We start from the raw sequence: 27,999 nt of genomic DNA on the forward strand, positions 1-27,999 counted from the left end.
GTGTGCCTGTGTGCGAGAACAGACCAATGGGCATCCTCAGATCCTCATATAAATAAGGCATCAAAATGTTCTTGAGGGAGACAGTGCTCACGCTCGTGCACCGCTGGATAGGATGTTATTGACGCGCCGTGCAACAGTCTCGCGACATTTGCACCTCTGAGCTTTTTCTGCAGCGACTTTTGCAGACTGCGCTACCTGTGGACGCTCCGGTGAGGCGGGTAAGACGTCTGGCTTGCTTCCATTTGCACTTCCACCCCTCACACAACATCAACCATATCCATTTTGGCGCTTTATTACGAAAAGGGACTTTAGGTAAATGGCGTGGAACTGGGGACGTGCCTGTAGAATAGAATAGAATAGAATAGAATAAAATAAAGTAAAGTAAAATAGAATAGAATAGAATAGAATAGAATAGAATAGAATAGAATAGAATAGAATAGAATAGAATAGAATAGAATAGAATAGAATAGAATAGAATAGAATGGACATTTACCGTCATTGTTAACAAGTGAAATGCACAACGAAATTAAAAAGTGCCGTCCTGATGGGGGAAGAACCTTGACAAGATAAAACACCACAGTTTAAATACCGAGTTTAGGGTATTCGTATATAAATGGGCTTTATTAAGTATAAAAAACTGTAAAACATTAAGAACGGAATCATCCCCTATCATCATTAGACATTCCCGTCCAAGCATTTTGCAGCATCGAAGGTGATTATTGCCTTAGGGTAGAAGCTGTTTTTCGATCTGTTAGTCCGAGACTTGATGGTCCTAGATCGTCTACCTGAGGGCAACAGTTTCAACAAGTAAAAAGAATTTGGGATGATGATAACGAATTGTTTTTTTTTTTGGCTAATTATTAATCGTTTTACACATTTGTTTGGATTTTTTTTTTCACGAGAACAAATTACGCATTCTCCAACTCAGCCGCACCTTACATATACATCACAGAATCATCCTTGTCTTTTCCTTCAATTTACTGCGACTCGGACAGGCTTTAATGGCTAATTGAGTTGAAGAAATATGGCCGTGTTGTAACCTACACGTCTTATCTCCGCAGGCCCTTATCCTTATTGTGTCAGTTCTGTCAGAGTGCAATCGTGCTTCCAAATTGTGCATTGTGCATGATATCATCTCTGCAACGCCATATCCCAAATTCAATCTGTTCAATCTCATTTAGTTTGGCGGATATGCGCCATAATGTCCAATTTATCCCATCCATGCTTTATTTGCAGTTCATTAAAAGCCTTCTTGGAGATCATAAGAAAAAAGAGTGATGGCCACGTCAGAGCCGAGCGCCACCAGCGGGGAACAGGACCCCAACACCGCCAATTTAAGACCCTCATCCACAAGTATGTGAATATTTTCAAACCGCCAAAGGTCACTCGTCCTTCACCGAGCGGCTGTGCATGACACTGTGCCTTGCTCAAGTGCGCACATCACCCACGCCTTAGTCTGGCTCTTCACCCCCCCTTTTCTGTCTGGAGGCAGGGGAGGGGTTCGACTCCTGCCCGGGTCATTTGCTGTGTGGGCTGTGTCGTTAATCACTGCGGTTAAAAACAGAGCCATCACAGGTTGTGTGTCTGCCTGTCTGGCTGTACAAAGATTCGACCAAGAAACAATTGATTTCTAAGAAAAATACATACGATTCAAAAGGTATTTATAGATATATAAACATTTTATGACAAATATATAATATTGTCCCTAATATAAAAATCCCCCGATTACTCTTCTTTGTTTGCTTTTATCCTCAATTTAAAATGTGAACCTGGAGTGCCCCGTCCAATTTTGTTGTCACAATATGTTCAACCCATTTTGTAACAATGACAATAAAGGTATATTCTATACTAATAACAGTTATCAAATCTTTCCACCAGTTTTGTTTACTTACGTGTCAACTTGTACCTTTTTGTCGTATTTTTTTTTTTAGTTTATTATTTCGAATCGTGTACGCTGTATACCAGTTGTACGTATTTTTTAAACGGATTTTAAAAAGACTGATCTCGTCTTGCCCATTCTGGCTTTCATCCAGATCGTCTCGGTCACTAATAGCAGATGACAACGCTAAAATTGTCGCAGTACACTATGAAGTGTAATCATTGATCAAGCGTGTATTTTGTCGATTAAAATGCATGTGTTTACACATGTTATATTTATTATTATTTTACATAGTCTTGTTGTGAGTAAATAGGTGCTGCGTTGTGAGTGCAAGGTTTATTATCAATCAATGAGGGAAATAGCAATTATAAATAAGCAATAGGCTGAAGTTGGCGGGTATTTCATTTCATTTTATTTAAAAAAATAGAGCTGACGTGAGTGCGCTTACGTCTTAACATTTTCAAGCAATTCGCATCTATATGCTTCATCTCATTTCATGGGATGTACCTGTGCGTGGGCTTGAATTGGTGTTGTATATTTTTGTGGAAGTTTGCTGGGTTTTGGCAATATATGCTCCGTGGCTCCGCTTTGTATTGGTCTCCGCAGCTTTCGCATGTCCACGCTATTGTGTTTTTGTTAGCGAGGCTCCGACTGTCTCTAAAAAGTGTCTTGTGTAGTCCTTTTCCTCGACCGTCACCAGCTCGCTGCAGTCCCACACGCTGTTTTACTCAATTAGTGCCCCCCCACTCACGCCCCCTTCCTCCGTGAGCTCATTTCACGGGTGTTAATTCCCACCCGGCCCCCTTTTTTGGCTGCATGGGTTTTTTCGAGTGTGTGTGAGCCGGTGTGTCCCAATTGTTTTGGCCTTATAGGTTGGAAATGCTTTGTGATTTATCCCCCCTAGACGGAAATCTTTAAAGGGACAGTGTCTATTGTTTGGCGCCTTGTAGTGGTTATTTAAAATAAAACAATGATGATTTGAATCATAATCACAAAAAAGCTATCATATAAATGAGTTTTTTAAGAGACTAATAGATGAAGAAATTTGGATTTATTTGACACCAACAGGGAGTTTGATAGCCACATTGCTGTAAGTGTACCCTCTGGAAAAACATAACAATGTCTTTTTTTCCTTCTTCTATTCCTTCTTTGTTGCTCTTTTCTTTGTCGTTTTTCTGTTCTCTTTCGTTTTTACTCTTTCGTTTTGGTTCTATTCTTTCAGATTTTTTTCTATTTCTCATCTTTTATTCTTTTTACCCCCATTTTTCCCTTTGCCTCTGTATTCCTTTGTTTCTCTTTCTTCTTCTCTTTTTTTGTTTATCGTTGGTTCTTCTCTTCTATTTTTGATTTCCCATTTTTTCCTTCATTTTCCGTTTTTTATCTTTCTTTCTTTTAACTTTTATTTTCTTTTTCGTTCTTCCCTCTTTTTCTTTCTGTTTTCCATTTCCTCCCCGTTTCTCCTTTATTTCCCTTGTTCTTTCTCCTTTCTGTTTCCCTATTTTTTTTTCTAATTTCGTGTTTTATTTTTGCTTTCTATTGTTCACTTTTTACGTTTTTCTTTTTTTCTCTTTAATTATCGAAATGCTGACCAAAGATAAGAAGGAAAAACAGTGAATTTTGGTATCTTTGTGTCTCGGTATTTATATTTATATTTTTCCTCAAGTTTTTTAACACTTGTTTTTGTTTCACCACACAATACAGCAACATCTAGCGGTCAACTATTTCAAACGCTGTCTCTTTAACGAAATAAGCTCTAAAAACGAAGGGGCAAAATCTGAATAGGGGCGTAGTTTTTGAAATATCCACATGGTTGTCACACACCCAGCCAATAGCCGCCCGCTTCACGCATCCACATTGGCTGCATTTGCATCAATCTACCGCCGCCGTGCCCGCACACACTTAAAGGTTTATTCTGTTTTAGCCTACGAATATGCGTGGATGCATGGCTGTACACGGAAGCTGGGCATGAGGATTTGTGGTAAGTCGTCTCCAGCGTCCTGAAAGCGTTGCACGGGGCCTTTTCGGTTGCGGCGGAATTGCACCTTCAACGTGGGGGTGCGGACACTTGCCTTTGTGCAAAAACGATCACACTGCATTACATACGCCAGGAAGAAATAAAAAATGAACAAACCGAGTGAGCAATAAAGATAAAGTCAGATGTGCATATAACATTTTAGATTCAAAAATAAATGAATGAAAAATCAATAAATGATTAATCTGTATCGATCGAAAAATTAGACGTTTTCATTATCATGATACACTAAAGAATCCAACAATGTTAACCCTGTAATATAAAAAAAAAAAACATTAAACACTAATTTTAACCACTTAGATGGTGTCATACCCCTTTGGAGATCAAAATTAAATGTTTGCAAAAAAAAAAAAAAAAAAAATATATATATATATATATATATATATATATATATATATATATATATATATATATATATATATATATATATATATATATATATATATATATATATATATATATATATATATATATATATATATATATATATATATATATATATATATATAATTTGTAAAGATTTATGAGAACGTTGTAATAATACAACAGAGCAGGGTCGATGGGGTAGCAGCATTTCCTGTCGAGTGGTTATATTCATAGTCAGAACAGATAGTGAAATGGTAAATGGTAATTGGTCTGCATTTATATAGCGCTTTTCAAGTCAATGAAGACCTCCCAAAGCGCTTTACATTGTGCTTCACACTTACCCATTCACACACACACACCAATAGGGAGTAAGCCATGCAAGGTGCCTACTTGCTTATTGGGGGCATTAGGGATTCAGTGTCTTAAATGTCTTTACTTCATTTGCGAGATTGACTGCTTGATACTGTATAACAAAACTAACAATTCCGAAAGTGTTGTTGCTCGACCATTTTTTTTGCATATAGTGAAAGTTCTAGACCTATGGGCTGGGCTAATGTACAAATGCTCCACCCAGAATCATTGTAAATCTGATCAGCAGCCCTCAATACTAATGTGAAGAAAGTCGACCAAGAAAAAAGTAATTTTCGCCACTTTTTGTAAAAACAAACGTGTTAGAAATTTAGAACACTTGGTCTTACACTAGAGTGAAATGTAAAGAACATTTCTATAATATCTACTTCAGTTTTATGTTTTAAAATAGGCCTCTTGATGGATCTCTTAATAGTTAGAGGTGTACGGTGAGTGTCCGTAAATACTCCCCCGCGATTCAGCAGAGGCTCTGATATTATTCCTCCATCGAGCCATTTCCCCGCCTTGCAAAATAGGCCAGGACGAGAACAAAACTGTCAGACTGCGTTAGCATCTTGGAAAGGTCAGTGGACATTAGCTTGTGGGGGCTGAAGATGAGTGCTCCTCTCGCCCACTCTGACCGCCCCCGGATCCTCGCAATGTCTTTTCCGTTTTATAAACAGGGGAATGAACCTACTTCGGACAGCACAGGGCAATTATCATAGGCCTATGGTCAGCTAAATTGCACGCATCTTTTGAGCATTTTACGATTAAATTTAGGGTCGAAATTCATCGAGAGCATTGAAACCTTTATCCTTTCAAACAGGATTTGTTGAAAGCCCAATTAATCTACCAACCTTTTCATTGTGGGAAAGAAACGACTTGGAAGTTGAAAAAGTACACTAGACAATAATTCTTTTTACTGTTCAATCAATCCTGTGCTCTTTAGCGAGATTTATTTTGAACGACTTTGAAATGGTCGCATAGTAAATGTTCCAAATGTAAAAATCCATGAACTGTTTTATAAAAAAGAAAACATACTGTAAAATTTGAAATTAAATTCAGGTGTCCCCCAAATCCCCACTCCACACTTCCCTTCCATCATTGCTTATTTTTTCCGCACAATTAGCGGGCCTTATGGGCCTTCACGAGGAGCGAATCAATCACCGTGCAGGGCCGTATAGTAAAAGCAGACACGCTCCAGCTACGGCATCCTTCATTAACCCTCTTTATGGGTGGTGGGCCTGGGTAGGAGGTGAATGGGATGGGTTGGTGTACGAGTAGGAGGGAGGATAGCGAATATACCCAAAAAGGGTTTGCATCACTGAGTCGATCAGCTTGTATGTGTGCGCGCGCAAGTGTGCAGGGGTGGGGTTTATTCTACATATAGACTCGTTTTGTTTTTGTTTGATGCTGAAGCACGACTAGAGGAATACAGACAAATTGTTTTTTTAAACGCATAATGGAGATGTTTGGTAATAACTCGTGCACTTCCCCGTGCAACACACTAGGGTTCCTGCAGAAGAACAACAGCTTGGAGGAGAAAGGCAGGCCGGGTCAGAAAAACCTACTATCCTGTGACAACAGTGACAGGGATGCGCGGTTCCGGCGCACAGAAACTGACTTCTCGAATCTTTTTGCCAGAGGTGAGACGGAGCTCAACCCCCGAAAAAAATGAATTTGTGTATGAAATTCCATGACTAAAAGATATGGGGATTTGTCGATTATACTATTAATTCCATGCAACTAACCCAAGTAATATAAACAAAATCGAAGTGTTTTGAATGCATATATACAGCAAACTCTCATTCATTGCAAGGATTACATCCCAAAAATGACCCGAGAATTTGTAACCTTTATTTTTTCACAATTGTTATACATAATTAAATACTCTATCAAACAAAGATATAGAAGAACGAAACCTTTTACAGGCCCATGCATTAAAAAATAAAAGTGCTGTATAAAGTACGTGTTAACTTTATTTGTTTAAAAATACTCCATCTCCTTGGGACTGTTTAGCCAATCAGAATGTAGAACTCAATGCATTATCAAGATCCATGATGCAGCCAGATTGTGAAAGGTGAACCATCTTGTAGCGATGGATTACTAAACTACATTTTCTCCAAACACATTCAATTTTTTTTCACTCCCCATGCCCCTTTTCCTCTACTAGACTTGCTGCCTGCCAAGAATGGAGAAGAACCCACCATGCAGTTTTTATTGGAGGTGGTGGACATCCTGACCAACTATGTGAAGAAAACATTTGACCGCTCTACCAAAGTGTTGGACTTTCACCACCCTCACCAACTCCTGGAGGGAATGGAGGGCTTTAACCTGGAGTTGTCTGACCAACCTGAGTCTCTGGAGCAGATACTGGTTGACTGCAGGGACACACTCAAATACGGGGTGCGGACAGGTATGAGAAAAAAACCACATCACTCTTAACAAATATAACGGAAGAGAAAGTACGTTGACGATCGTCCCAGTCATTTAAAAATAATTTGCTGGCATACAGCCCACTAGCTTATTTATCGTCCTCATGCTGTCTGGCTCATGCGCTCTCCCGTCGGACTTATTAAAGCAAGTGTCGCTCCAGGGCGTCCTGACGTGGTCTGTTGGCAGCTGTTGAAACGCAGCGTTCAAACTGTCCCCTGGGTTTCATGCGCTACATCATTTCGTGTCTACTTTCATCTCCGCGTGGGGATCCGTGATTGATTTGGGAAGGAATACTGGCAGGGCAGTTTGGGAGCTGGCCCTGGTACTGAACTATTTGGCGTTCCCGTAGAAGCACCGATACAGGTCTTTAAAACAATGCTATTATTCTGTGCATCCAGCTACCGCTTATTGAGGCCACCGACGTCCTCAAATAGAAAAGGTTTATCACTAAACACCTCACCTCCATTAATCCATAGATTCCTGCCTCATTGTTCATTTCATTAGTTTAGATTGGTATTCATTGTGCATGTTGCAGGCTAAAAGTTAAACATATAATGTGTAACGTGTTTTAAAACCATGAAAACCATTTGCATTGTTTTTATAGTTATAAATGCAATTTAAACGGGTTATTGGGTAAAGCAAACATTCAGCTTAACAGAAAAAAAATTAAGAACTTGTTTGGATAAGTGGTCCCAGGTGGTCCAAGGACAAACGTTATGCCGATTGAGTTGGAGAAAATACCAAAACAGAGTCATTAAATTTAATTTCACCCTTGCTGTTCATAAAACCAATATTAACGATGATTTTAAAATACCTAATTAAAAAAAGAAATAGTGCATTCTTTGAAACCCATTGCAGTTTATTTGATTAAGAAATAATCTTTTGGGGGGATAAAATAGTTAATTTAAGACAATTGCCTAATTTAAGAGTTTGTATTTCTTGCATGTCCTTCAAAACGGTGTTGGACAGATTGCTGTGACCCAGTGTAGTTTAACTATATAACATACGTACAATGAGGGCCAACAAAAATGCATTTACATACTATTTATCTCCATGACTGCATTTAGGCTGCAGGCATTTTTGAGGCTGACTGTGCGTGCAGGCACTTTGAGTCTAAATGGCTGTCACATTAGGAACCTTGTTACCGGAGCCGTGCAACAACCTATTAAGTTGAGTTGCCTCACAAAAGGCACACAGACAAATACCTCAGAGACAATTCAAATGTGCGTGATAGATGCTGTGCAACGAAATTATGTTTTGTGAATGCTTTTCTCTCAGGTCACCCACGCTTCTTCAACCAGTTGTCCTCAGGTTTGGACATCATTGGCCTTGCAGGGGAGTGGCTTACATCGACCGCTAACACCAACATGTAAGTCACACATGCCTGTCGTCATTGGCTTGAGTATCTTTGATATGATTGGAAAAGCCCATTTGCCTGGCACGACAGAATTTGCCTTTTGTAGACCACTTGGTTTTCTGCTGCACCGCTAATCATTTAAAATGTTTCCCCCACCGTTTCCTTCCTACAAAGACTTTTGAGTTGATAGAGTGTTGGCAGTCATCGAGCTGCTCCGAGTATCACAGTCTGGCCCGCCCCAGGGTTGGTTAGATTGCATATTGATTTTTGGGTCGCAGTTATATTGGGGCCGAGTATGATGGAGGGCATGAACCACATCAGACAGCTTCACACATTTATGCAATACATGCACCCAAACATCACTGATGTCCCAATAAAAGCAATCGTGGTGTTATGTAACATTCCCCCACCTCCCAAAAACTCCCCAATAACACTTTAATTTTAATTTGTCTCATCATTTAGAAAGTGCAGAACCACTGTTAACTCTATAGATTAGAAGACACTCAAAATAAGGAGAAGAGACATCAATGGATATGGAACTTGCAAAGAAACCAGGGAAAGCCCGCACTATGGATAAGAAATACAGACCCGTTCTAAAACCCCTCCACTAAAAGCCTTTGCTTTTCATTACATAACAAGTGTTGCTAGTGTTAACCAGTGCTAGCTAGCAGTCCGGCTAGCTTTGCCAATCAATCTCTTTTCCAAACAGGCCACAGAACCATTCACCTTGTTTCTTGTATCCGGCTGTCTTGAGTATTGGAAAGTTGTTGGGGTCATTTTTATAGCTCTTACCGTTCAGAGCAATTGCTGCAATTGAGGAATGCAGTACTATATTGTCTGTTGACCTCCATCCAATTCACGCTTCAATCTAGGACTATATATTACAATTGGAATGATACAGCATCTCTATATATTATCTTTGAGCCAGTTATACTGGCTCACGAGCCATACGTTCCCAACCCCTGCTGTATTATTATGGGGAATATCTCAGCTGAATAAAAGGTCAATGTAGAGATCATCAAAACTGATTGAGGCCCTTAATACATCCAATTTCTCAAAACATTAGTCACGACACCTCCCCCTCATCTATATCAGCACATCCCACTTTGAGGACCACACACTCACACACATGTGCTTGCACACACTTTCATAATGACACCAGTTTTGACAATCACACAAAATCACACCCGCTCTGGCTGTCCCAGATATGGCAGCAGCAAAGCTTTCCAGTCCATTGACTTCAGGCTCATTGTGAGCTGGTTTTAGCAGATAGGCCAGCTGGGCCCCCACACTGTCACACAATATCAGAGTTGGGCCCCCACACTGTCACACAATATCCTCGGGCACGGTGCAAAAGCCAGCCACACTACGGAAAGTGCTTGCCGGGGCTCCCCCGTCGAGGGCTCATCGCATTGTCCCCTCGCCCAACCGCTCTGACGCACGGCGCAAAGAGAAAGGGGGAGCTCATGTCAAGGGTTAGTCACATAAAAGACGGGCATTGAGATAGGCTTGTACGCACACACAAGGGGCGCCCTTGATGATGGTAATAAGGGCATTTAGGAACTCTCCCTGGAGACGGGCAGGTGACTGAGGGGTAATTTTCACCCTCCAAAGACCAATGATTGGCTCTGATTGTGATAATCATCGCCATTATTGTCATTTTGACGTGAAATGACTCACAGGGAATAGATTTTTTTAAAAGAAGTATTGTTCCTTTTGTACTTTGGAAAGGTGGTCTGCAATCACCGAGCCGTGGACCAGTACCCAGCCATGTGTCATTCGGCACTGGGCCGCACAGAAAAAAAATTGCCTTATAACAACATGATTAAAGTTCGGGTGTGTATTATACCAAGGTTTTACAGCTATATAACTTCGCAACTCAGCAATGACTGATCAGTCGACATACTCATGACTTCACTTGTTTAGCTTGGGATGCAACGGAAATAGAACACAGATTGAGAGTGCCAAACTCTAACCTGTAGGCTACTAGGATTGTAAATGAAAAAAGTAAAAGGCATTGCATTTTATCTCATCATCACACTATTTTTAATCACAGTGCCACGTTGTAGAACGTTGTCATGGAGCATAATGGGAAAGGGTTCAGACAAAACAATGTTGTACAATGTCGTACCATTGGCTAAGTATTGGATGCAACAGAATGTAACCCAGATCATGGCGGTGAGAGTGCCAAACCCTAACCCTTTAGGCTACTAGGATGGTATATGACAGAGGAAAAGGCATTGCATTTTTTCCCTTAATCGCACTACTTTTACTCATGATGCCATGTTGTACATTGTTGTCATGGAGCACTATGGGAAAGAGCTCAGCCAGAACAGCGTCGTACAATGCAGGACCATTTGCTCAACATCGGATACAAAGGGAATCAAACCCAGATTGCGACGGTGAGAGCGCCAAATCCTAAACACTAGGCTAGAAAATGATAGAAGACAAAGGAAAAGGCATTCTATCTCACTTTCCAATGTTTTTATTGTATGTACAGTGTTGTAATGGGGCATTATGAAAAAAGAGTTCAACTAAAACAACATTGTACGGGGTTTCATGAGTACACATAGTTTGATGATGAGATCAAATATAATGCCTTTTGCCATGTCATCTAGAGCCCTATTGGTCTAGTGATTACACAGTGGATTAGTGCTAATTATTATTACTATTACGATTACCGTTATCCTTTGGCTTCGAGAAAAGAGTCAGACAGTAAAAAGGTTCCCTTTTGGAATCACAAAAGTGAGTTTTTGTGCTGGGAGTGTGCAATGTCCTTTCACTGTTCTCAGATTGCCTCCCTCTGTTTTCTTCTTATCTCGATTCCTTTTGCACACTAAACAAAGGAGGAAGAAAAAAGTGCCACATGAGTGCCATCGTATTTACTCTATTTTTGGTAAAATAACATCGGGATGTGTGTGTCCTCAAATGCTCTTTGGTTGATAAATGTTCGTCAAAAAAGGTGGTTTGCTTTGGGTGTGGGACCTGTCTTTTAAGATCCAGTGACATTTTTAAAACTGCCGGTCATTGTTGGTCGTGATCCAGCTCTTTTTTTCTCTCGTGCTTCTCTCAGCATTATCTTGCGGACCGGATTGAATCTGTTGATGAGCCTGAACAGGCCTGCAGTCTGTATGTTTGACACCCTGATTTAGGTCATTACCTCGTAAAAATCGTGACAATACCTATGTGACTTAACTTTTTTCACCTTTTATTTTGTCACACCTTCGAGCCATTAATTTAAAACCTTTTTTGTTATCGTTCTGGTCAATACACACATCTGGTTATCTCCCCCAAACACACACTAAAGCCCTCTCAGTTGTCAATTCAGCCATTCAGAATTATGACTGAGGTAAGCTGGATTGACAGATAGCCATCGCTGCATTGTCAGCTTTAATTAAACTACTGAGGGATTTCGCAATTCATTTCAATATGAATGTTTGCTGCCTGTAGGACCCGTATCACGCATTTAATTAGCTCTGTCAATGCGGGCACCAATCAGAATTCTGTGGATTGAGCTCATGAAAGCAATCCTTTTGTGTGTGCAAGCATACAAAATTGTCACTTTTCACTCTTAAAAGAGTGCATTACATTTTTTTTAAATGGAACTGTTCATTACCTGGGTAATTTAACCCAAAAAGCTGACAGTTTTCACAATCAAATCATGCCAAAATATCCTTCTCATCCGTCAATTATTTGTGTACAAAATAACCCATCAGATAGATAGATAGATACAGTGCATCCGGAAAGTATTCACAGCGCTTCACTTTTTCCACATTTTGTTATGTTACCGCCTCATTCCAAATTCTATTAATTTAATCTCTTATCTCAAAATTCTACACAAAATACTCCATTATGACAATGTGAAAAAGTTTTTTTTTACTTTTTTTTAATTTATTAATAATAGAAAACTAAGAAATCACATTTACATAAGTATTCACAGCCTTTGCCATGAAGCTCAAAATTGAGCTCAGGTGCATCTTTTTTCCACTGATCACCCTTGAGATCTTTCTACATCTTAATTGGAGTCCACCTGCAGTAAATTCAGTTGATTGGACATGATTTGGAAAGGCACACACCTGTCTATATATGGTCCCAAAGTTGAGTGTGCATGTCAGAGCACAAACACCAAGCATCAAGTCAAAAGAACTGTCTGTTGACCTGCGAGACAAGATTGTCTTGAGGCACAAATCTGGGGAAGGATACAGAAAAAAATATGCTGCTTTAAAGGTCCCAATGAGCACAGTGGCCTCCATTATTCGTAAATGGAAGACATTTGGAACCACCAGGACTCAGTCAGGGAAGTGACCAAGAACCCGATGGTCACTCTGTCAGAGCTCCAGCGTTCCTCTGTGGAGAGAGGAGAGCCTTCCAGAAGGACAACCATCTCTGCAGCAATCCACCAATCAGGCCTGTATGGTAGAGTGGCCAGACGAAAGCCACTCCTTAGTAAAAGGAACATGGAAGCCCGTCTGGAATTTGCCAAAAAGCACCTGAATGACTCTCAGACCATGAGAACCGAAATTCTCTGGTCTGATGAGACAAAGATTGAACTCTTTGGTGTGAATGCCAGGCGCCATGTTTGGAGGAAATCAGGCACCGCTCATCACCAGGCCAATACCATCCCTACAGTGAAGCATGGTGGCAGCATCATGCTGTGGGGATCTTTCTCAGCAGCAGGAACTGGCAGACTAGTCAGGATAGAAGGAAAAATGAATGCAGCAATATATAGAGATATCCTGGATGAAAACCTGCTCCAGAGCACTCTTGGCCTCAAGCTGGGGCGAAGGTTCATTTTTCAGCAGGACAACGACCCAAAGCACACAGCCAAGATCTCAAAAGATTGGCTTCAGAGCCACTCCGTGAATGTCCTGGAGTGGCCCAGCCAGAGTCCAGACTTGAATCCGATCGAACATCTCTGGAGAGATCTGAAAATGGCTGTGCACAAACGTCTCCCATCCAACTTGATTGAGCTTGAGACTTATTGCAAAGAAGAATGGGCAAAACTGCAAAAAGATAGGTGTGCTAAACTTGTGGGATCATATTCAAAAATACTTGAGGCTGTATTTGCTGCCAAAGGTGGATCAACAAAGTATTAAGCAAAGGCTGTGAATACTTATATAAATGCGATTTCTTAGTCTTCTATTTTTAATCAATTCAAAAAAAGTAAAAGTAAAAAAAAAACTTTTTCACATTGTCATAATGGAGTATTTGTGTAGAATTTTGAGATAAGAGATTAAATTAATACAATTTGGAATGAGGCTGTAACATAACATAATGTGGAAAAAGTGAAGCGCTGTGAATACTTTCCGGATGCACTGTATCTATCTATCTATCTATCTATCTATCTATCTATCTATCTATCTATCTATCTATCTATCTATCTATCTATCTATCTATCTATCTATCTATCTATCTATCTATCTATCTATCTATCTATCTGATGGGTTATTTTGTACACAAATAATTGATGGATGAGAAGGATATTTTGGCATGATTTGATTGTGAAAACTGTCCTCCACCTTATTTCTTGCAATAAACAGGACACATCAGCTTACTATAAGATACGTAAACATTTCCCAAGATGCTAAAGAATCTTAAACCCTGAATTAAAAAGCATCAAAATCTCAGCCCTACCTTCAGAATCGAAAATACATTAATTTTTTAACACTTGCTTGATTTAAACAATAGACTCTATTTCAGAATCATTCAGAATTGAAACTTTGACATTATGAATAACTTCCTTGATAAGTTTATTCTGTTTTTAGGATTGGACAAAATTGAAGGAGATTTCATAGGTTGCCATTTCCTTATTTGGACTCACTACAGTCCTTGTTTTTACTATTACATCATTGTCGTTCTCGACCAATCATGTTGCTGTTTTTGTTATATTTCCACACCTTTTAGGGCTAATCTGTTTTCGTAAACTACAAGATTTATTTAATTGGGGGGCTCGGAGGTGAGCTTGTGGAAGGAAGGGAATTTTCTTACCTGAAAGCTTCCATCCCAGTCCTCCTTGCAGTTTTAAAATCCATTGATGTCTTTTCACATTATTTTGAGTGTCCACCAAAGTTTAAACTTAACACTAACACACTAACTAAAATTTATCCTAAAGTTCTTTTTGTATCATTTTTTTTCCTTTTCAGTCTTTATTACATTTATCCTAGAGTACCACGTCTAATCTCATCAAAAAAATGTTCACTACATTGCGATGGATGTCGATAAAATTTTTTTAAATTATGTTGTCAGAATGTGTAGTATTATGAAGATAAATACTGATTATATCTTAATAATTCCTTTCAATGATTTATCAAATGCTTGGGGAAGTGTATAAATCATATTTTCACTGGCAAATATTCATTTAGGTGTCTTTAGAGGGCCACTGAAAAATAGTAGGCGGGCCACCAACGGCTCACGGGTCCCTAGTCTGGACACTACTGTTTGGGGACGATCTAAAAATGCACGCTTTAGAAACCGGGTTGTTTCTTTTTTTTTTTAAGAGCTTAAGAGTTTTTAAGCCCCCATCAATTTTTGGGGGGTAATTTGGACAAAAACATACTGCAGAAAGTTCCCCAAATCTAGATGTTTGTGAGTAAGATAACAGCTTTACAAATATGGTTGAAACAACCTGCTCAAAATGTGTCATTTCATTTTGAAATCCCCAAAGTAGTTTGTTCGATCATAACAGCCTTACCAAAGGTTTTTATCTTACAATAAACAAAGAAAAAAACTATGTCTTTTCCATTGGAACTCAAGACATTTGGTCATTTTTAACAAACCAAAGAACGAGGTAAGGCAAAATTGATTTGAAAGATGGATCAGTCAATTATTATACCATTTATTTTGATTCATTTTATTGGAGAGCTGCTATGCAATTGTTGAACCGACGCATGCGTTGTACTGTATACTTTGACAGGTTCACCTACGAGATTGCGCCAGTCTTCGTTTTGATGGAGCAGCTCACCCTGAAGAAGATGAGGGAGATGATTGGCTGGCCTGGTGGCGAGGGGGACGGACTCTTCTCACCAGGTTGGCAAAGATAAAATATATTTATGGGGAAAAAAAAGTTGGCTGATCATTTAGATAGACTTTAACTTTCAATATTGCCATAAATTCCTTTTTAATAACTGTATTTTAGATTTTATGAGCTCGCGTTTGTGCAATCTACACACTATAACCCTTTAATGAAGATTTTGCCAAGCCAAGCCAGTATTCTCATATGTACAAAGCTTGCTAGCACTAGTTTTTATCTTTTTTAACAATACAAATAAGAAAACTTCACTCGTTCCCGACCAATTGAAGCAACTTTACTCTAAAGAATTTCATTTGAAATATTAATAAATATTCCAAATCAAGGTATTTATTGAGCTAAGTATCGTTTGTGATAAATATTTGTTTTAAACCTTGATTTTTTTCCCATCCACAGGGGGAGCTATTTCCAACATGTACAGCGTGATGATCGCTCGTTACAAGTATTTCCCGGAAGTCAAGACAAAGGGCATGTCTTCGGCACCGCGTCTTGTTTTGTTCACTTCGGAACATGTATGTTGGATCAATCCCACTATTACACACAAATATGAGCTAACAGACAAATTCACAAAGTTCCATTTCAATTGAGCCAACGCTTTACAATACGTACCACAAAAAATGGTCACATCATTGCCAGATAATTTGTTAACTTAAAAACCAATAGTTTGTTATTAATAGGTGGTATATGTCGTTTGAGGTGACATTTATAGGCTAAAAATTGAACAGTTTCTCTTATATGTAAACAATGTTTAACTGAACGCCTATATGCTTTGAGCTTACTTTTAGGAAGACTGTTCGGGTCGAGGGGGGGGGTCGTAATTGGGGGGCTGATATTATGCTCGTCATTGCAGTTTTTAAGATAAAAATGGTTAAAATAAGAGAAGACCTGTTTCAGTTTACAGTTCAATCGCCATCCCATCCCCCCAGAAAATGAAAAAACATTAGCTTTTTTGAAAGAAATGTACGTACTCGCTCGCACAAAAAAAGAGCTTGACACAGCCTGCAATGATGACACAAACCAGAAAAGGGCATACGGCACCTTTAAGATATAATTAATAAATCACATAGGATAAAATATATGTATATGTTTCCACATCAGGTTCTACAGATCAATGGATTAAACACAAAGAACACAAGGCCAGTGGTTATTTAAAGGTGGTGTCCATAACTTCAAAACAAAATCATCATTGCAACGTTTGTCAAGCCCCGTTTGTTACGTGTGCAAGTATGTGAAATTCTTAGATGCACTTGAATAAACTCTTCCTTTTTCATCTTTTTTGGGGTTTGGGTTGACATTTAGACTGTATTTGAAACAGTCCTTTTCTTACTTTCCCTATTTTTATCCTGGAATAAAAGAAAACCGCGACCACGCACGTAAAATCACTCTCCTCCACCCCACCCCACTCTGCCTCACCTCCAGCGTAATGCGCTCCGTGACAGGAACACAGAGGGTTAAAGTAAAATAAAAGCAGATAGGCGCAGTTTCTATCAGTTCATACCTTCCCTTCATTTAAAAGCATTTACGTGCTAGCTCACCAGTTTGGGGCAGAAGAGCACAACTTTGAATCAAAGACCAGTCAATAGTATAAAAACGCTCCCCAATAAACCATTTAAATATTTTGGACTGCCTAGAGTGCAATTTGCTAAAGAGGTCGCTTATCTGTACGTGATATTTCAAAAAAGACAATAGTCATTCAAATAAAATAAAATTATCTTTTTAGTGACACTCTATCCTCACGATCTAATTTAATTTTAACATGTATTGATTGTTGAAATGAAAAAATTTGGGAAATGGTTAACAAATTCTCTACAGCTTCGAATGCACTTTCACTTACAGCAGAGGTCTCAGACTCAAATGACTCGGGGGCTGCCTGACCAAAGGTCTGGGTGAGGTTGGGCCAAAACAGGCTTTTCCATAAGAAAAGCTCTGATAACAACATTCTACTTTTTTCAAATTTATTATCAAATATTCTTGACACAAAATAAGATTTTAAATATGAAACAAAACATTACGAATCTAAGCTGTAGTTTATCTTAATGTATCTTATCTTGCACTTCAGGATGGCACTTTTTAGTTTCATTGTGCATTACCCATGTTTTTAATTCAAGTTCTAATCATATTCCAATCAGAAGAAATGAATCAGTAATACATTAATCCATACTTTGAGTGACGTAGACTTACATTAAACTTTCACATTAAGGAAAGGTCTTATTCAATCATCCTGGGGGCCACAACTGGGCCCTGGCCAGGCAGCTTGAAAACCCGTGCCTTACAGCAAGCTCGGAACAAACCAATGTAATTTTACTGTTTCCTAAGCATCTTTCAAGCATCTCGGCAGGAAATAGCTTTGAAGCTAGACACAAGAAGAAAACATATAACAGCAGTTGTGCATTTAAATTGGATTCAGGTTTCATTTTTAAAACATTGGCTTGCCCAAACTCACTGGAACATTCCATTTGAAGTTTTTCCCGTCCATTCGTTTAAAACAGCTTGTTGCTCTGTTTCTTAACAATACAAAAAAAAGAATTATTGTGACCATTTTGTGAATGAATTTTCTGTTTTTTTATTGTTCAAAAATTAAATTGATGTATGATTTAAGTCAATCCTCGTGAAGAAGCCTTACAGAATTTCAAACTTTTTCACTCGCGGCTGCCATCTCCTTGTTTGTATCATCCTTGCAGCCTCTTTTGAGCTTCTCGTAATCTGCGTGCATGTACGTACATTTCTAAGACACATTCAATAAACACCTTTTTTTTTACCCATCTTGGGGTTTGGGTTGGCGTTTGGACTCAAAAAAGGCCCCTCCTTACTTTCACCATTATAATGCTACACTAACAAGTAGAAAAAAAATGTGGGGCATAAAGGCACTCTCTACCCCACTTTCAACCCTCATTCCTCCTACCCAACGTCTTCTACCCCGAACAGCTTTGCTTAAAGAAAGATGAAAGCAGATAAGCATGGTGGGGAAAAAAGGGTAAGGCCTCTTTGCACTCAGTCGGGCATTGTTAACACATACTTAATAGAGAAAATATTCTACTTTCAACTTTAGTCAAGTCAAGCCAAGTAATAACAACAAACAACACCTTGAAATAAAGCAGTCTAGGCCTTTGCTTTAGGGCAATATTGATGCAGGATGACGGACACAGCAAGTTGAAATACCTAACCCCCCACCCCCAACTTTGTGTACTGCAAAGAAGTGATCAACCACCAAAGCTCCATTACCCTTGATGGCTTATTGAGCAATTGCATCAATAAGCGAGCCATTGTTTACCTGATGTTCTTTGTTCCTACAGAGCCACTACTCTGTAAAGAAGGCGGGGGCTGCTCTGGGCTTTGGCACGGAGAACGTGATTCTGCTCAGCACAGATGAGAGGTAAAGCATATATTCCAAATACCGCATTTTCTACAGTATAGGGTGCACCGGATTATAAAATGCACCCTCCAAGAACTGTCTTTTGGAACTTTGTTTTCTACACAAGGCGCACTGGACCATAAGGCACAGCGAATTTAAACTGCAGTAAGGGCCATCAGTGGAAATATATATTGCTGATCACAGTTGCAAAACAATGGATGCAGTGAATTTTAAACCCAAATCGTTTGCCAGAGAGCACCACATCCTGTCCACTACACCCCTCTCTCTCTCTCTCTCTCTCTCTCTCTCTCTCTCTCTCTCTCTCTCTCTCTCTCTCTCTCTCTCTCTCTATAAATATATATATATATATATATATATATATATATATAAAACGCAAAAACACGCAGAAGAAAAAGCTCATTGGTGGATCTGATGATGATGATTTTGAAGGACAGTAAATAAATACATTGTAAATTTTATGTTGGTGGGCAGCACGGCAGCGCAGTGGTTAGCGCATGTGCGGCACAGTTCATGTCTTGGGAACCTCCTGCGTGGGTTCAAATCCAGCTCCAGACTTCCTGTGCGGAGTTTGTATGTTCTCCCCGTGCTTGCGTGGGTTTCCTCCGGGCACTCCGGTTTCCTCCCACATTCCAAAAACATGCATTTCAGGTGAATTGGTCGGTCCAAATTGTCCCTAGGTGTAAATGAGCGAGTGAGTTGTCTGTCCCCGTGTGCCCTGCGATTGGCTGGCAACCAGTTCAGGGTGTCCCCTGCCCACTGCCCGATGATTGCTGGGATGGGCTCCAGCACCCCCGCGACCCTACTGAGGATAAGCGGTGTAGATAATGAGATGAGATGAGATTTTATGTTGGTATTGGGTTCATAGTTTACATTGTTAATCAACCAAATGAATTATGGCCGCACCTGTTCAATAACGTCTGCCATTTACGATGCTTAGTTCGAGCTGAGAAAAAGTGAAACAAAATATATTGATTTTTAATCACTTTGTTTTCTCCATTCTCTAACATTCGTATCTGGAAGCGTTATAAGAAACAGTGTGATAATAAGATTTATGAGAAATTCCTTTTTATACACCATCTATGTCCCTAGTGCCCTGGTAGTTAGGATTTGGCACTATCGTGGTCTTTATCCGGGTTCAATTTCTTTTGCCACCATTTTTATGCAATTGTGGTCAGGGGTATTTTTTGACTGATCAATAACTGCATATCCACAGTAATTTACCGGTATGCATTGCTTATTTTATCCAAATATAAGGCACCATCCTATGCGAATGTTAAAGTTTTGGGCCAATTTTCGGGTTTTAAGTTCGCCTTATAGTTCTTAAAATATAGTACATGAATCATTAATAACTCTTAGAAGCTAATGCTTCTTTTCAGTTTAATTGTCTTCTGTGGTGTTCCGTCCCTTACAGGGGAAGGGTACTTCCTGCTGACCTAGAGGCTAAGATCCTTGATGCCAAACAGAAGGTATGTTCTTTATTTCTTCTTGTCTGCTTCAGGCTAAAACCCTGAGATGTTAAAACTTTTCTTTTTTTTCAGGGTTATGTGCCAATGTTCGTCAATGCCACGGGAGGTTCCACTGTCTATGGTGCCTTTGACCCCATCAACGAAATTGCTGACATCTGCGAGAAATACAACCTGTGGCTGCACGTTGACGTAAGCCTCAAATCTTATTTGGCTGTCGGTCACCTCCGCGTCAACATTCCTGTTGGTAACCGTGTCGTGTCGTTCCGGTAGGGAGCATGGGGCGGTGGCCTGCTGATGTCCAGGAAGCACCGCCATAAGCTCAATGGAATTGAGAGGTAATTTCCAGAAGCCGCCGTGTGTCACCTAAAATCATTTCACCGGGATGTCCTGGTGACATTTTGCAGAGCCAACTCTGTCACGTGGAACCCTCACAAGATGATGGGTGTACCCCTGCAATGTTCGGCCATCCTTGTTAGAGAGAAGGTACGAAGTCGAACTTCTTCTGTGCGCTAATGTTCGTCGTTGATATCATCAAGTCATGCACAGTTATATAAATGTGTGTTTGCAGGGCCTTATGGGAGGATGTAACTCCATGTGCGCTGGTTATCTGTTCCAACAAGACAAGCAATACGACGTCACATATGACACTGGGGACAAAGCCATTCAATGTGGCCGGCATGTTGACATATTTAAGTTCTGGCTTATGTGGAAGGCCAAGGTAAATTTTTAAATCGGTTAACAACCACATATACTGAAAAAATACTGAATTTTGGCAGATCATTTTTCTTGGTATAGTTTTCTTATTTTACCATTCAGTCAATCCAAAATCTGTGATATAGAAACTTTTCATTTTTTTCAATCATTATATATTTTAATACTCAATTACACATTGAAACCAAAGAACAAACCCTTTAATAGAACCAACTTTATTTGACAAATAAAAGTACTGTACACATGTTCTTATTTTTTTTTTACCAATACCTACTGTCTTAGGGAATATTCATCGCTTTTTTTCAAATTTACTTTTCATTTCAAAGCATTTATATTCATTTGAAATTTTGACTTATAATTATGAAAGCCATATTTAAAAACAACAACAAATAACTTGACAACACATTCCATTACAATAAAAATCCTTCATATTGAATATTTATTTCACATAAATATATTCTTTAAAATAAATCAATCATAATATGTAAAAATAAATGAATTATTTTGAGTTGATACTTTTGTATTTATATTAAGCCGTTACTGATCAAATTGCACATTGAACATATTTTTAACTTAAATAGAAAACAATGATATTCAAAATAATTTCTGTTGTTTTTTTTTTTTTTAAATAAGCAAGTGCATAAGCAAGTTCAACTTTCAGCAAAATAAGACGGTTTTTTTTAAATTTTTTCTAACCAAAAATATAAGCAAAACACATTTAGGTTAATGTTTGTATCATATAAAAACTAAGATAAAGTAATCTATTATATATGGCAATTGTGAGCTATTTTTTTCTTTTGAGCCGGAACTGTGTGGTATGACTGTACATTGATTGTATTCGTTATTGTTAAATGCTGCTGTGGGGCGGCACAGCGCCTGGGTGGTTTACAGTGCGGAGGTTCAGGGTCCAATTCCAACTGGCGCAGCTTCCCCTTGTGGAGTTTAATTGATCACCTTTTTTCTATGCTGTTCAACTCAAAGGGAACCATTGGATTTGAGCAGCACATCGACAAGTGCTTGGACCTGTCTCAGTACCTGTATAACAAGATCAAGAACCGAGAAGGATATGAGATGGTATTTGATGGCGTGGTAAGAAATTCTAACTTGGTTTTATTTGAGCAATGCTTCTCCATCTTTTTCATTCATTGGGATATTTCTGTCCACAGCCCCAGCACACAAATGTATGCTTCTGGTACATCCCACCCAGTCTGAGAGGAATGCCAGACAGCGAGGAGAGGCGGGAAAAGCTCCATAGGGTGAGACGCTCATAAATACTGAAAAAGAAAAGCATATGATTGTAAAGAAAGGGTCTAATAACATTTAAATTGACAATGATATTTCAAAAGATGTGTTTGGAAAATACACAGTTGTAGCTTCACGCTTTTATTCTAAGTAAAGACAGAGCCTCAGCTAAAACAGGAAGAAAGATGAGCAGATCGAAATCAATGAAGCTTCCAATAGAAAGGAAAGTGCAAGAAAGAGTCTATCAGAAAAATGAGCCTGCAATTAATCATTATTGTTAGACAAAGCATTGATTATTTAGTCGATTACAGTTATCCTTCATTTATCGCTGTCATTACGTTTCAAAAAGAACCCGTGTTTGGCAAAATCCGGCAGTAGTGATCTTTATTTGTATTACAATTAATTTACAATCCAATAATCTTCTTTAGACTTAAACCAAAGAGCAAACCTTTTTAACAAGTATTTGGTTAACAAATGAAAGTACTGTATTAACATTTTCAGAATTAATTTTGTTTTTACAAATATTCCTGTAGCATAAAATAATAGGTGGGGAGATAGTTTAGCAAATTTGAATGCGCAACACAATGCAAATCTGTGAAGTAGCCCAACTGTGTAAAGTAATCCAGATTATAGCAAGGTTTCACTGTACTTAGGAAATCTAAAAATTTCATAATGTTTTCATCTGAATCGGTTTTGAAAAACCCAAAATTTGTACACATTACTCATAATTGAGTTTCTGGTTTGCCTCATGCCATTTCAGAATATGTTGACCATTTTTCTAAAATCGATGATATTGCTGGCTTCATGCTGAAATGTTCTACCTCCAATATAAAATAACCTAAAAACAACAACAACACATGATTGACATTTGAAAAAAAAAGATAAAATGTATCAACTTATTAACTGTGTTGTTAAGTTTTAAATTCAGTGAAAGTGTGATTACTATTCAACCTAAAGAAAATGAACCCCCCCAAAACATCAGCAAACATTTACTGTTGGGAAGATTAAAGATTAAATTCTCATGATTTGAAAAATGTCTAACATAAAGGTATTTAAGCAATTAATTATAAAAAGTTTGTTATATTTTCTGTATCTGACTTCAAGAAATAAATGTAATCACAAATACCAGTAATCAGATGTAAGACACGTGCACACACACAGAAAGACAATAAACTAATTTCCTCTGTCAACAAAAAAATGAAAATACAACGACAAAACACAAGAAGTCCAACAATTATTCCAACCATTTAATTGAATTGGCAATTTATTTGATAACTGATCTGTTTTGGATTAATCGGATTGAGTTTCAATTGTTCTGGTGTGTGAGTGATGATATTTTTCTGTGTATTACATTTAACATCAGCTAAAAACCTAAATTCACAAACAGTAACAGTAATCAAATACAAAATTAACACACATTCACAGAACCAAATAAAAAATTAATTGATCGTAGTATCAACAAAAAACAAATACAATTAAACAATTAATCCACCCAATTAATTAAAGTGCTAATTTATTTTATGATAAATGAGGTGTTAATCAGATTTAGTTAAATTGTGCTAGTGTGTGTTGACACCAATGTAATATGAATGGGACTTATTCATTCTCACAACCGGGACATTTTTAGTCAAAGGACATCTCTGCTCATTTTTGGAAGCACATTACCTTTTACTTTATATTTTACTAACTTCTTGAGCAGTTGTTTAGGTATCAAGATTTTACATCATGTCAAAATAAAAGTAATTTGACTTGATGTAGGTCTCTATTATTTAAACAGGCATGATTTTATATATAAAGTGTTTCGGTTACGTTTGAAAAAAATAAATGCAATAGTGAATAAGTCTGTGATCCAGTATCGTTTCTGAAACTGTATAATCCCTTCAAAGAGCATGTAATCATGTCTGACTTTGCACCATGTATATTTGGGCAACAGCTTATCGTTTAAAATGTCGAGCAATTACCTTATGTAAGATGTTTTAGAGCGGCACCTATCTGGCCTCTGTCAACCAGATTACCTAAAAAATGAGGTCTGAAACATGTCCAACCCACTTCAGGGTATGAACACCTCTACCCCAGTCGCCTACTTGGAATTCTAATAACGATCTTGGTAAATTCATGGTAGTTTCAATCAATACCGATCCGATACTTTTGCTTGGAAATGTCATGATCATTGATTAATTGAACCCTCCCCATTTAGTTAATTTATATTTACTAGAAACACAACACAATGATTTTAGGCACTAGAAATGTTTCAAACTTTGAAGCTATAGAAAAAAATCGAAATATTTCTATTACAACTGTTTCAGGACCAAACAAGTCAACTGTACCTTCCATTGTACACTGTTTTAAAAAGAAATAAAGTGTGAAAGGTGTAAACAATACAATCTAAAAACCTTTAACAGTATCAAAAATAAAATACTACTACAAGAACTGTTACAGAGCAAAAGTCAAAAGAGTCAAACCAAATGTTCCAAATGTCACAAGTCAGCGCACGGGTAAAGCGCAGCAGCATTCTCTTCTTTCCCTTTTGATACCAAACCAACGCACCATCCTTGGGCCTGAGCAACAAAACACAAATAGTACCTGTGAGTGACATTTAAAATACATACTGACAAAAATTTGAAATTACTACTTTGTTACTCAAAAGCGCCTATTTCAATATTGTATCCGTACCCGTTTAATGTGACATGTGTGTTGAAATTGGGGCTGTAGCAAGAGGCTGAGTTATATTGTGATGCCGCTCCTTTAAAAGGGGCGGAGCTTGCGCTAAATTCCGCTCCAACACAGGCAACATGGGAGAGTAAAAAACAAGCAGAGGAGAAATGTGGCAAAGTAGTTAAAGTGTAATATTGATTCTACATACGTTTACAACGTTCAAAAATGTTAACGTTTTTGTGTCATTTGTGTCCTACTACAGAAACCACAATAAAATAAAAATGTCTTTCCTCTCCCATCTTTTCAATTCGTAAACATTTTCGGAAAAGCGCTAGGGAGACACTCTGTTTTACTAAAAAGCCGTATGTGGCTCCTGAGCCGCGGGTTGCTGATGCCTGGTCAAAGTCAATCAAAAGGCAAGTTTATCTAGAAAAGTTTTTCTGTACGGCAAAAAAAAAACTCTGATTGGTCTACCTCAAGACTGCTGGTTATGATAGGTTGAAAGGGTTCTTCCTCAAAGTGTGTGGCTCGCCCGTTAAACCTGAACAAAGTTCCAAGTTACAAAGGGAGAAGACTGGAGCTTTCTAAGTCCACCTTTAGGCAACTGTGCTGCACAGTTTTCTCCATTTTCAAAAAGACTGTTTTGTACAAGAACAGGCTTATAGTGCAATAATGGCACTAAACAGTTCTATCAGAGTTCAAGTTCTAATTAAAGGTAGGGTGCGTTGTTTGAGGTGTCATTAAAAAGTTGAAAGTGAAATAAGTACGTGTAAACAATGACCAACTGAGTTCAAAGAACCCATCCATCCAGCCATCCACCCTTTATCTTCCGTTTATCCGGGGTCGGTGGGGCAGCAGCCTTAACAGGGAAGCCCAGACGTCCCCATCCCCATCTACTTCCTTCAGCTCATCCAATGGGATCCTGATGCGTTCCCAGGCCAGCCTAGAGACATAGTCTCTCCAGCGTGTCCTGGGTCGCCTCCGGGGCCTCCTGCCGGTGGTACATGCCCTGAACACCTCCCAAGGGAGGCGTCCAGGAGGCATCCTTATCAGATGCCCGAGCCACCTCAACTGGCTCCTCTCAATGTGTGGGAGCAGTGGCTCTACATAGAGTCCCTCCCGGATGACTGAGCTTCTCACCTCATCTCTAAGGGAGAGGAGCCCAGCCACCCTGCGGAGAAAAGTCATTTCAGCCACTTGTATCCGGGATCGTGTTCTTATGGTCATAACCCACAGTTCATGACCATAGGTGAGGGTAGGAACGTAGATCGACCAGTAAATTGAGAGCTTTGCCTTTCGGCTCAGCACCCTCTTCACCACGACGTACCGGTACAGGGTCCGCAGTTCAAAGAACCCTTATGCTTTATTTTCCAATGCGCTTATCTGCTTTTATTTCACTTTTATCGGGCCTTTTTGGGGTGGAACAAACCTTTTCTATTTTTTCCTATCCAGGTTGCACCAAAGATAAAGGCCATGATGATGGAGTCAGGGACGACCATGGTGGGCTACCAGCCTCAAGGCAATAAAGTCAACTTCTTCCGCATGGTGGTCTCCAACCACGCCGCGACGCAGTCCGACATTGACTTCCTCATCGACGAGATCGAGAGGCTGGGTCACGACCTTTAGAACGTCCCGAGTCTGTCTTGTCGTTTTATGGCTCATGGCTAAAAGACTAAACCTTCTTTCCTTCCTCCCCACAAAAGCACACATACATTTGTCCTACTTACGTCAGAACATAGTTTCAGGTAACTGATGGATGTGTGCCAGTGGGAAGTCTTGTATTGCGTGTGTTCAATCTAGTGTCATTTTATGTCCATTAGTGCGCAGCGTGTGTTTTTGTGTGTGAGCAAAAAGCAGAAAAAGCACAGCTCAAAATCAGAAAAGCATTCATATTTATTCTTGTGTATACAAGAGTGCGGGTGGTACGCCGTGTGTGTAAAAGCATTTCAGAGCTATTCATTGACTCATCCACTGCCATTGACGGTTGTAGACGTCAAAATCAAATTTTACAGGGCTGGCAGGAAATGAATTAAGGCTAATGGATATATGTTTCCAACAGCGTTAAAGATTTACTATGCTGAGAGGAACCTTGAATCTGCTATGTTGGACGGGTCAAGACAACGAGACAGTTGTAGTTATCTTGCCTTCCATTTACAATTCGCAAATTGTCAACTCGCTGTCTGTTCCAAGCGATCATGTGATTTGTGTATTTGTTCTTTAAAACAGTATCTATTAATATTTAATTATATAGCGAATACTGCATTTTCATTGTATACAGATTCAGGTATTTTATTGTAAATGTATCTTCATGTGCAGTACATCGTGATCATTGAAATAACGATAAATGAGTGGGCCAAAGAAGGAAAATAGCGGATATAGTTGCAATTCATTATTCCTTATATATCTTCTAGATGTTTGTAACATGTGACCCTCAACCGCGATGCAATTTCTATGGTGTGCTACTTTTTGTGATTGTGAGTCTTCGAATGTCTGAAGTGACGGAGAAAGAAAACTGCAGCATCCGCTTGTCTGTTTGAGCGAGAGGGGAAAGGATGCGAGAATGTATCTCGAGTCGAAAGAATTGTAGTATTTGTCGGAATTCCAAGGCATTTACTGTAATATAGTATATTTATTGTAGTACTTGTTAAATTTACTTACAGTACAGTATCACGAGAGCTGAAAAGAATATTGTGTTTCAAAAGATCTTTGATGTCTTTGCACCTTAGGTTCACCTTTCTTTCCCCCATTGTAAATGGACGTAAAATTGCAGTATTATGAAATATATAATTCAACGTTGATGGTAACCAGGGACCATGATTGAATTAGTTGATTGTGAAGTGTGGCTTTGAAATGGAGGAATGTTACCAGGAGGTTATCTGGAGGCACTTTAACAAAACGAAAAAACACAGCGTCTCTGACTCTCTATATAATGTTTAATAAAGTTTATTAAAAGTATAAGTTGGCCAATCTTTGATATCTCTCTTCATTTCTTTTGCAACATGAACACTGGTTACATTTTTCGTTCTATTCAATTACGGATGACATTCACGTCTTCGAATAATGTTCATGATCATCATCGTCGTCTTCACATCAATGAATTTGTGATC

General features: G+C 38.8%; 1 protein-coding gene across 2 annotated transcripts; it reads left to right on the forward strand.

The window, feature by feature from the left end:
• Window positions 1-54: 54 nt before the first annotated feature.
• On the forward strand, window positions 55-27,859 carry gad1b (glutamate decarboxylase 1b). 2 transcript variants are annotated; one of them, XM_088334637.1, is made up of 17 exons: window positions 55-218; window positions 1,237-1,353; window positions 3,801-3,857; window positions 6,137-6,271; window positions 6,799-7,041; window positions 8,340-8,430; window positions 15,332-15,444; window positions 15,842-15,957; window positions 18,739-18,818; window positions 20,230-20,284; window positions 20,357-20,473; window positions 20,555-20,619; window positions 20,689-20,767; window positions 20,853-21,002; window positions 21,977-22,084; window positions 22,162-22,251; window positions 26,345-27,859. In XM_088334637.1, the coding sequence occupies exons 2-17, from the start codon at window positions 1,278-1,280 to the stop codon at window positions 26,516-26,518; spliced, it is 1,749 nt and encodes a 582-aa protein (XP_088190763.1). In that variant the 5' UTR covers window positions 55-218; window positions 1,237-1,277; the 3' UTR covers window positions 26,519-27,859. The 2 variants fall into 2 exon arrangements, with proteins under 2 accessions (XP_088190763.1, XP_088190773.1); XM_088334647.1 differs by lacking the exon at window positions 3,801-3,857.
• The last annotated feature ends 140 nt before the right edge of the window (window positions 27,860-27,999 follow it).

The sequence above is a fragment of the Urocampus carinirostris genome, chromosome 1 (assembly GCF_059441175.1).
Source record: "Urocampus carinirostris isolate Australia breed hairy pipefish chromosome 1, RoL_Ucar_1.0, whole genome shotgun sequence".
NCBI lineage: Eukaryota > Metazoa > Chordata > Actinopteri > Syngnathiformes > Syngnathidae > Urocampus > Urocampus carinirostris.

What these genes read in the sequence shown, in the direction of transcription:
- gad1b (XM_088334637.1), top strand. Translation starts at nt 1,278, where the DNA reads ATGGCCACGTCAGAGCCGAGCGCCACCAGCGGGGAACAGGACCCCAAC. An exon ending in GGACGGACTCTTCTCACCAG is followed by an intron (nt 15,445 to 15,841) that starts GTTGGCAAAGAT and finishes TCCCATCCACAG; the next exon opens with GGGGAGCTATTTCCAACATG. An exon ending in TCCTTGATGCCAAACAGAAG is followed by an intron (nt 20,285 to 20,356) that starts GTATGTTCTTTA and finishes CTTTTTTTTCAG; the next exon opens with GGTTATGTGCCAATGTTCGT.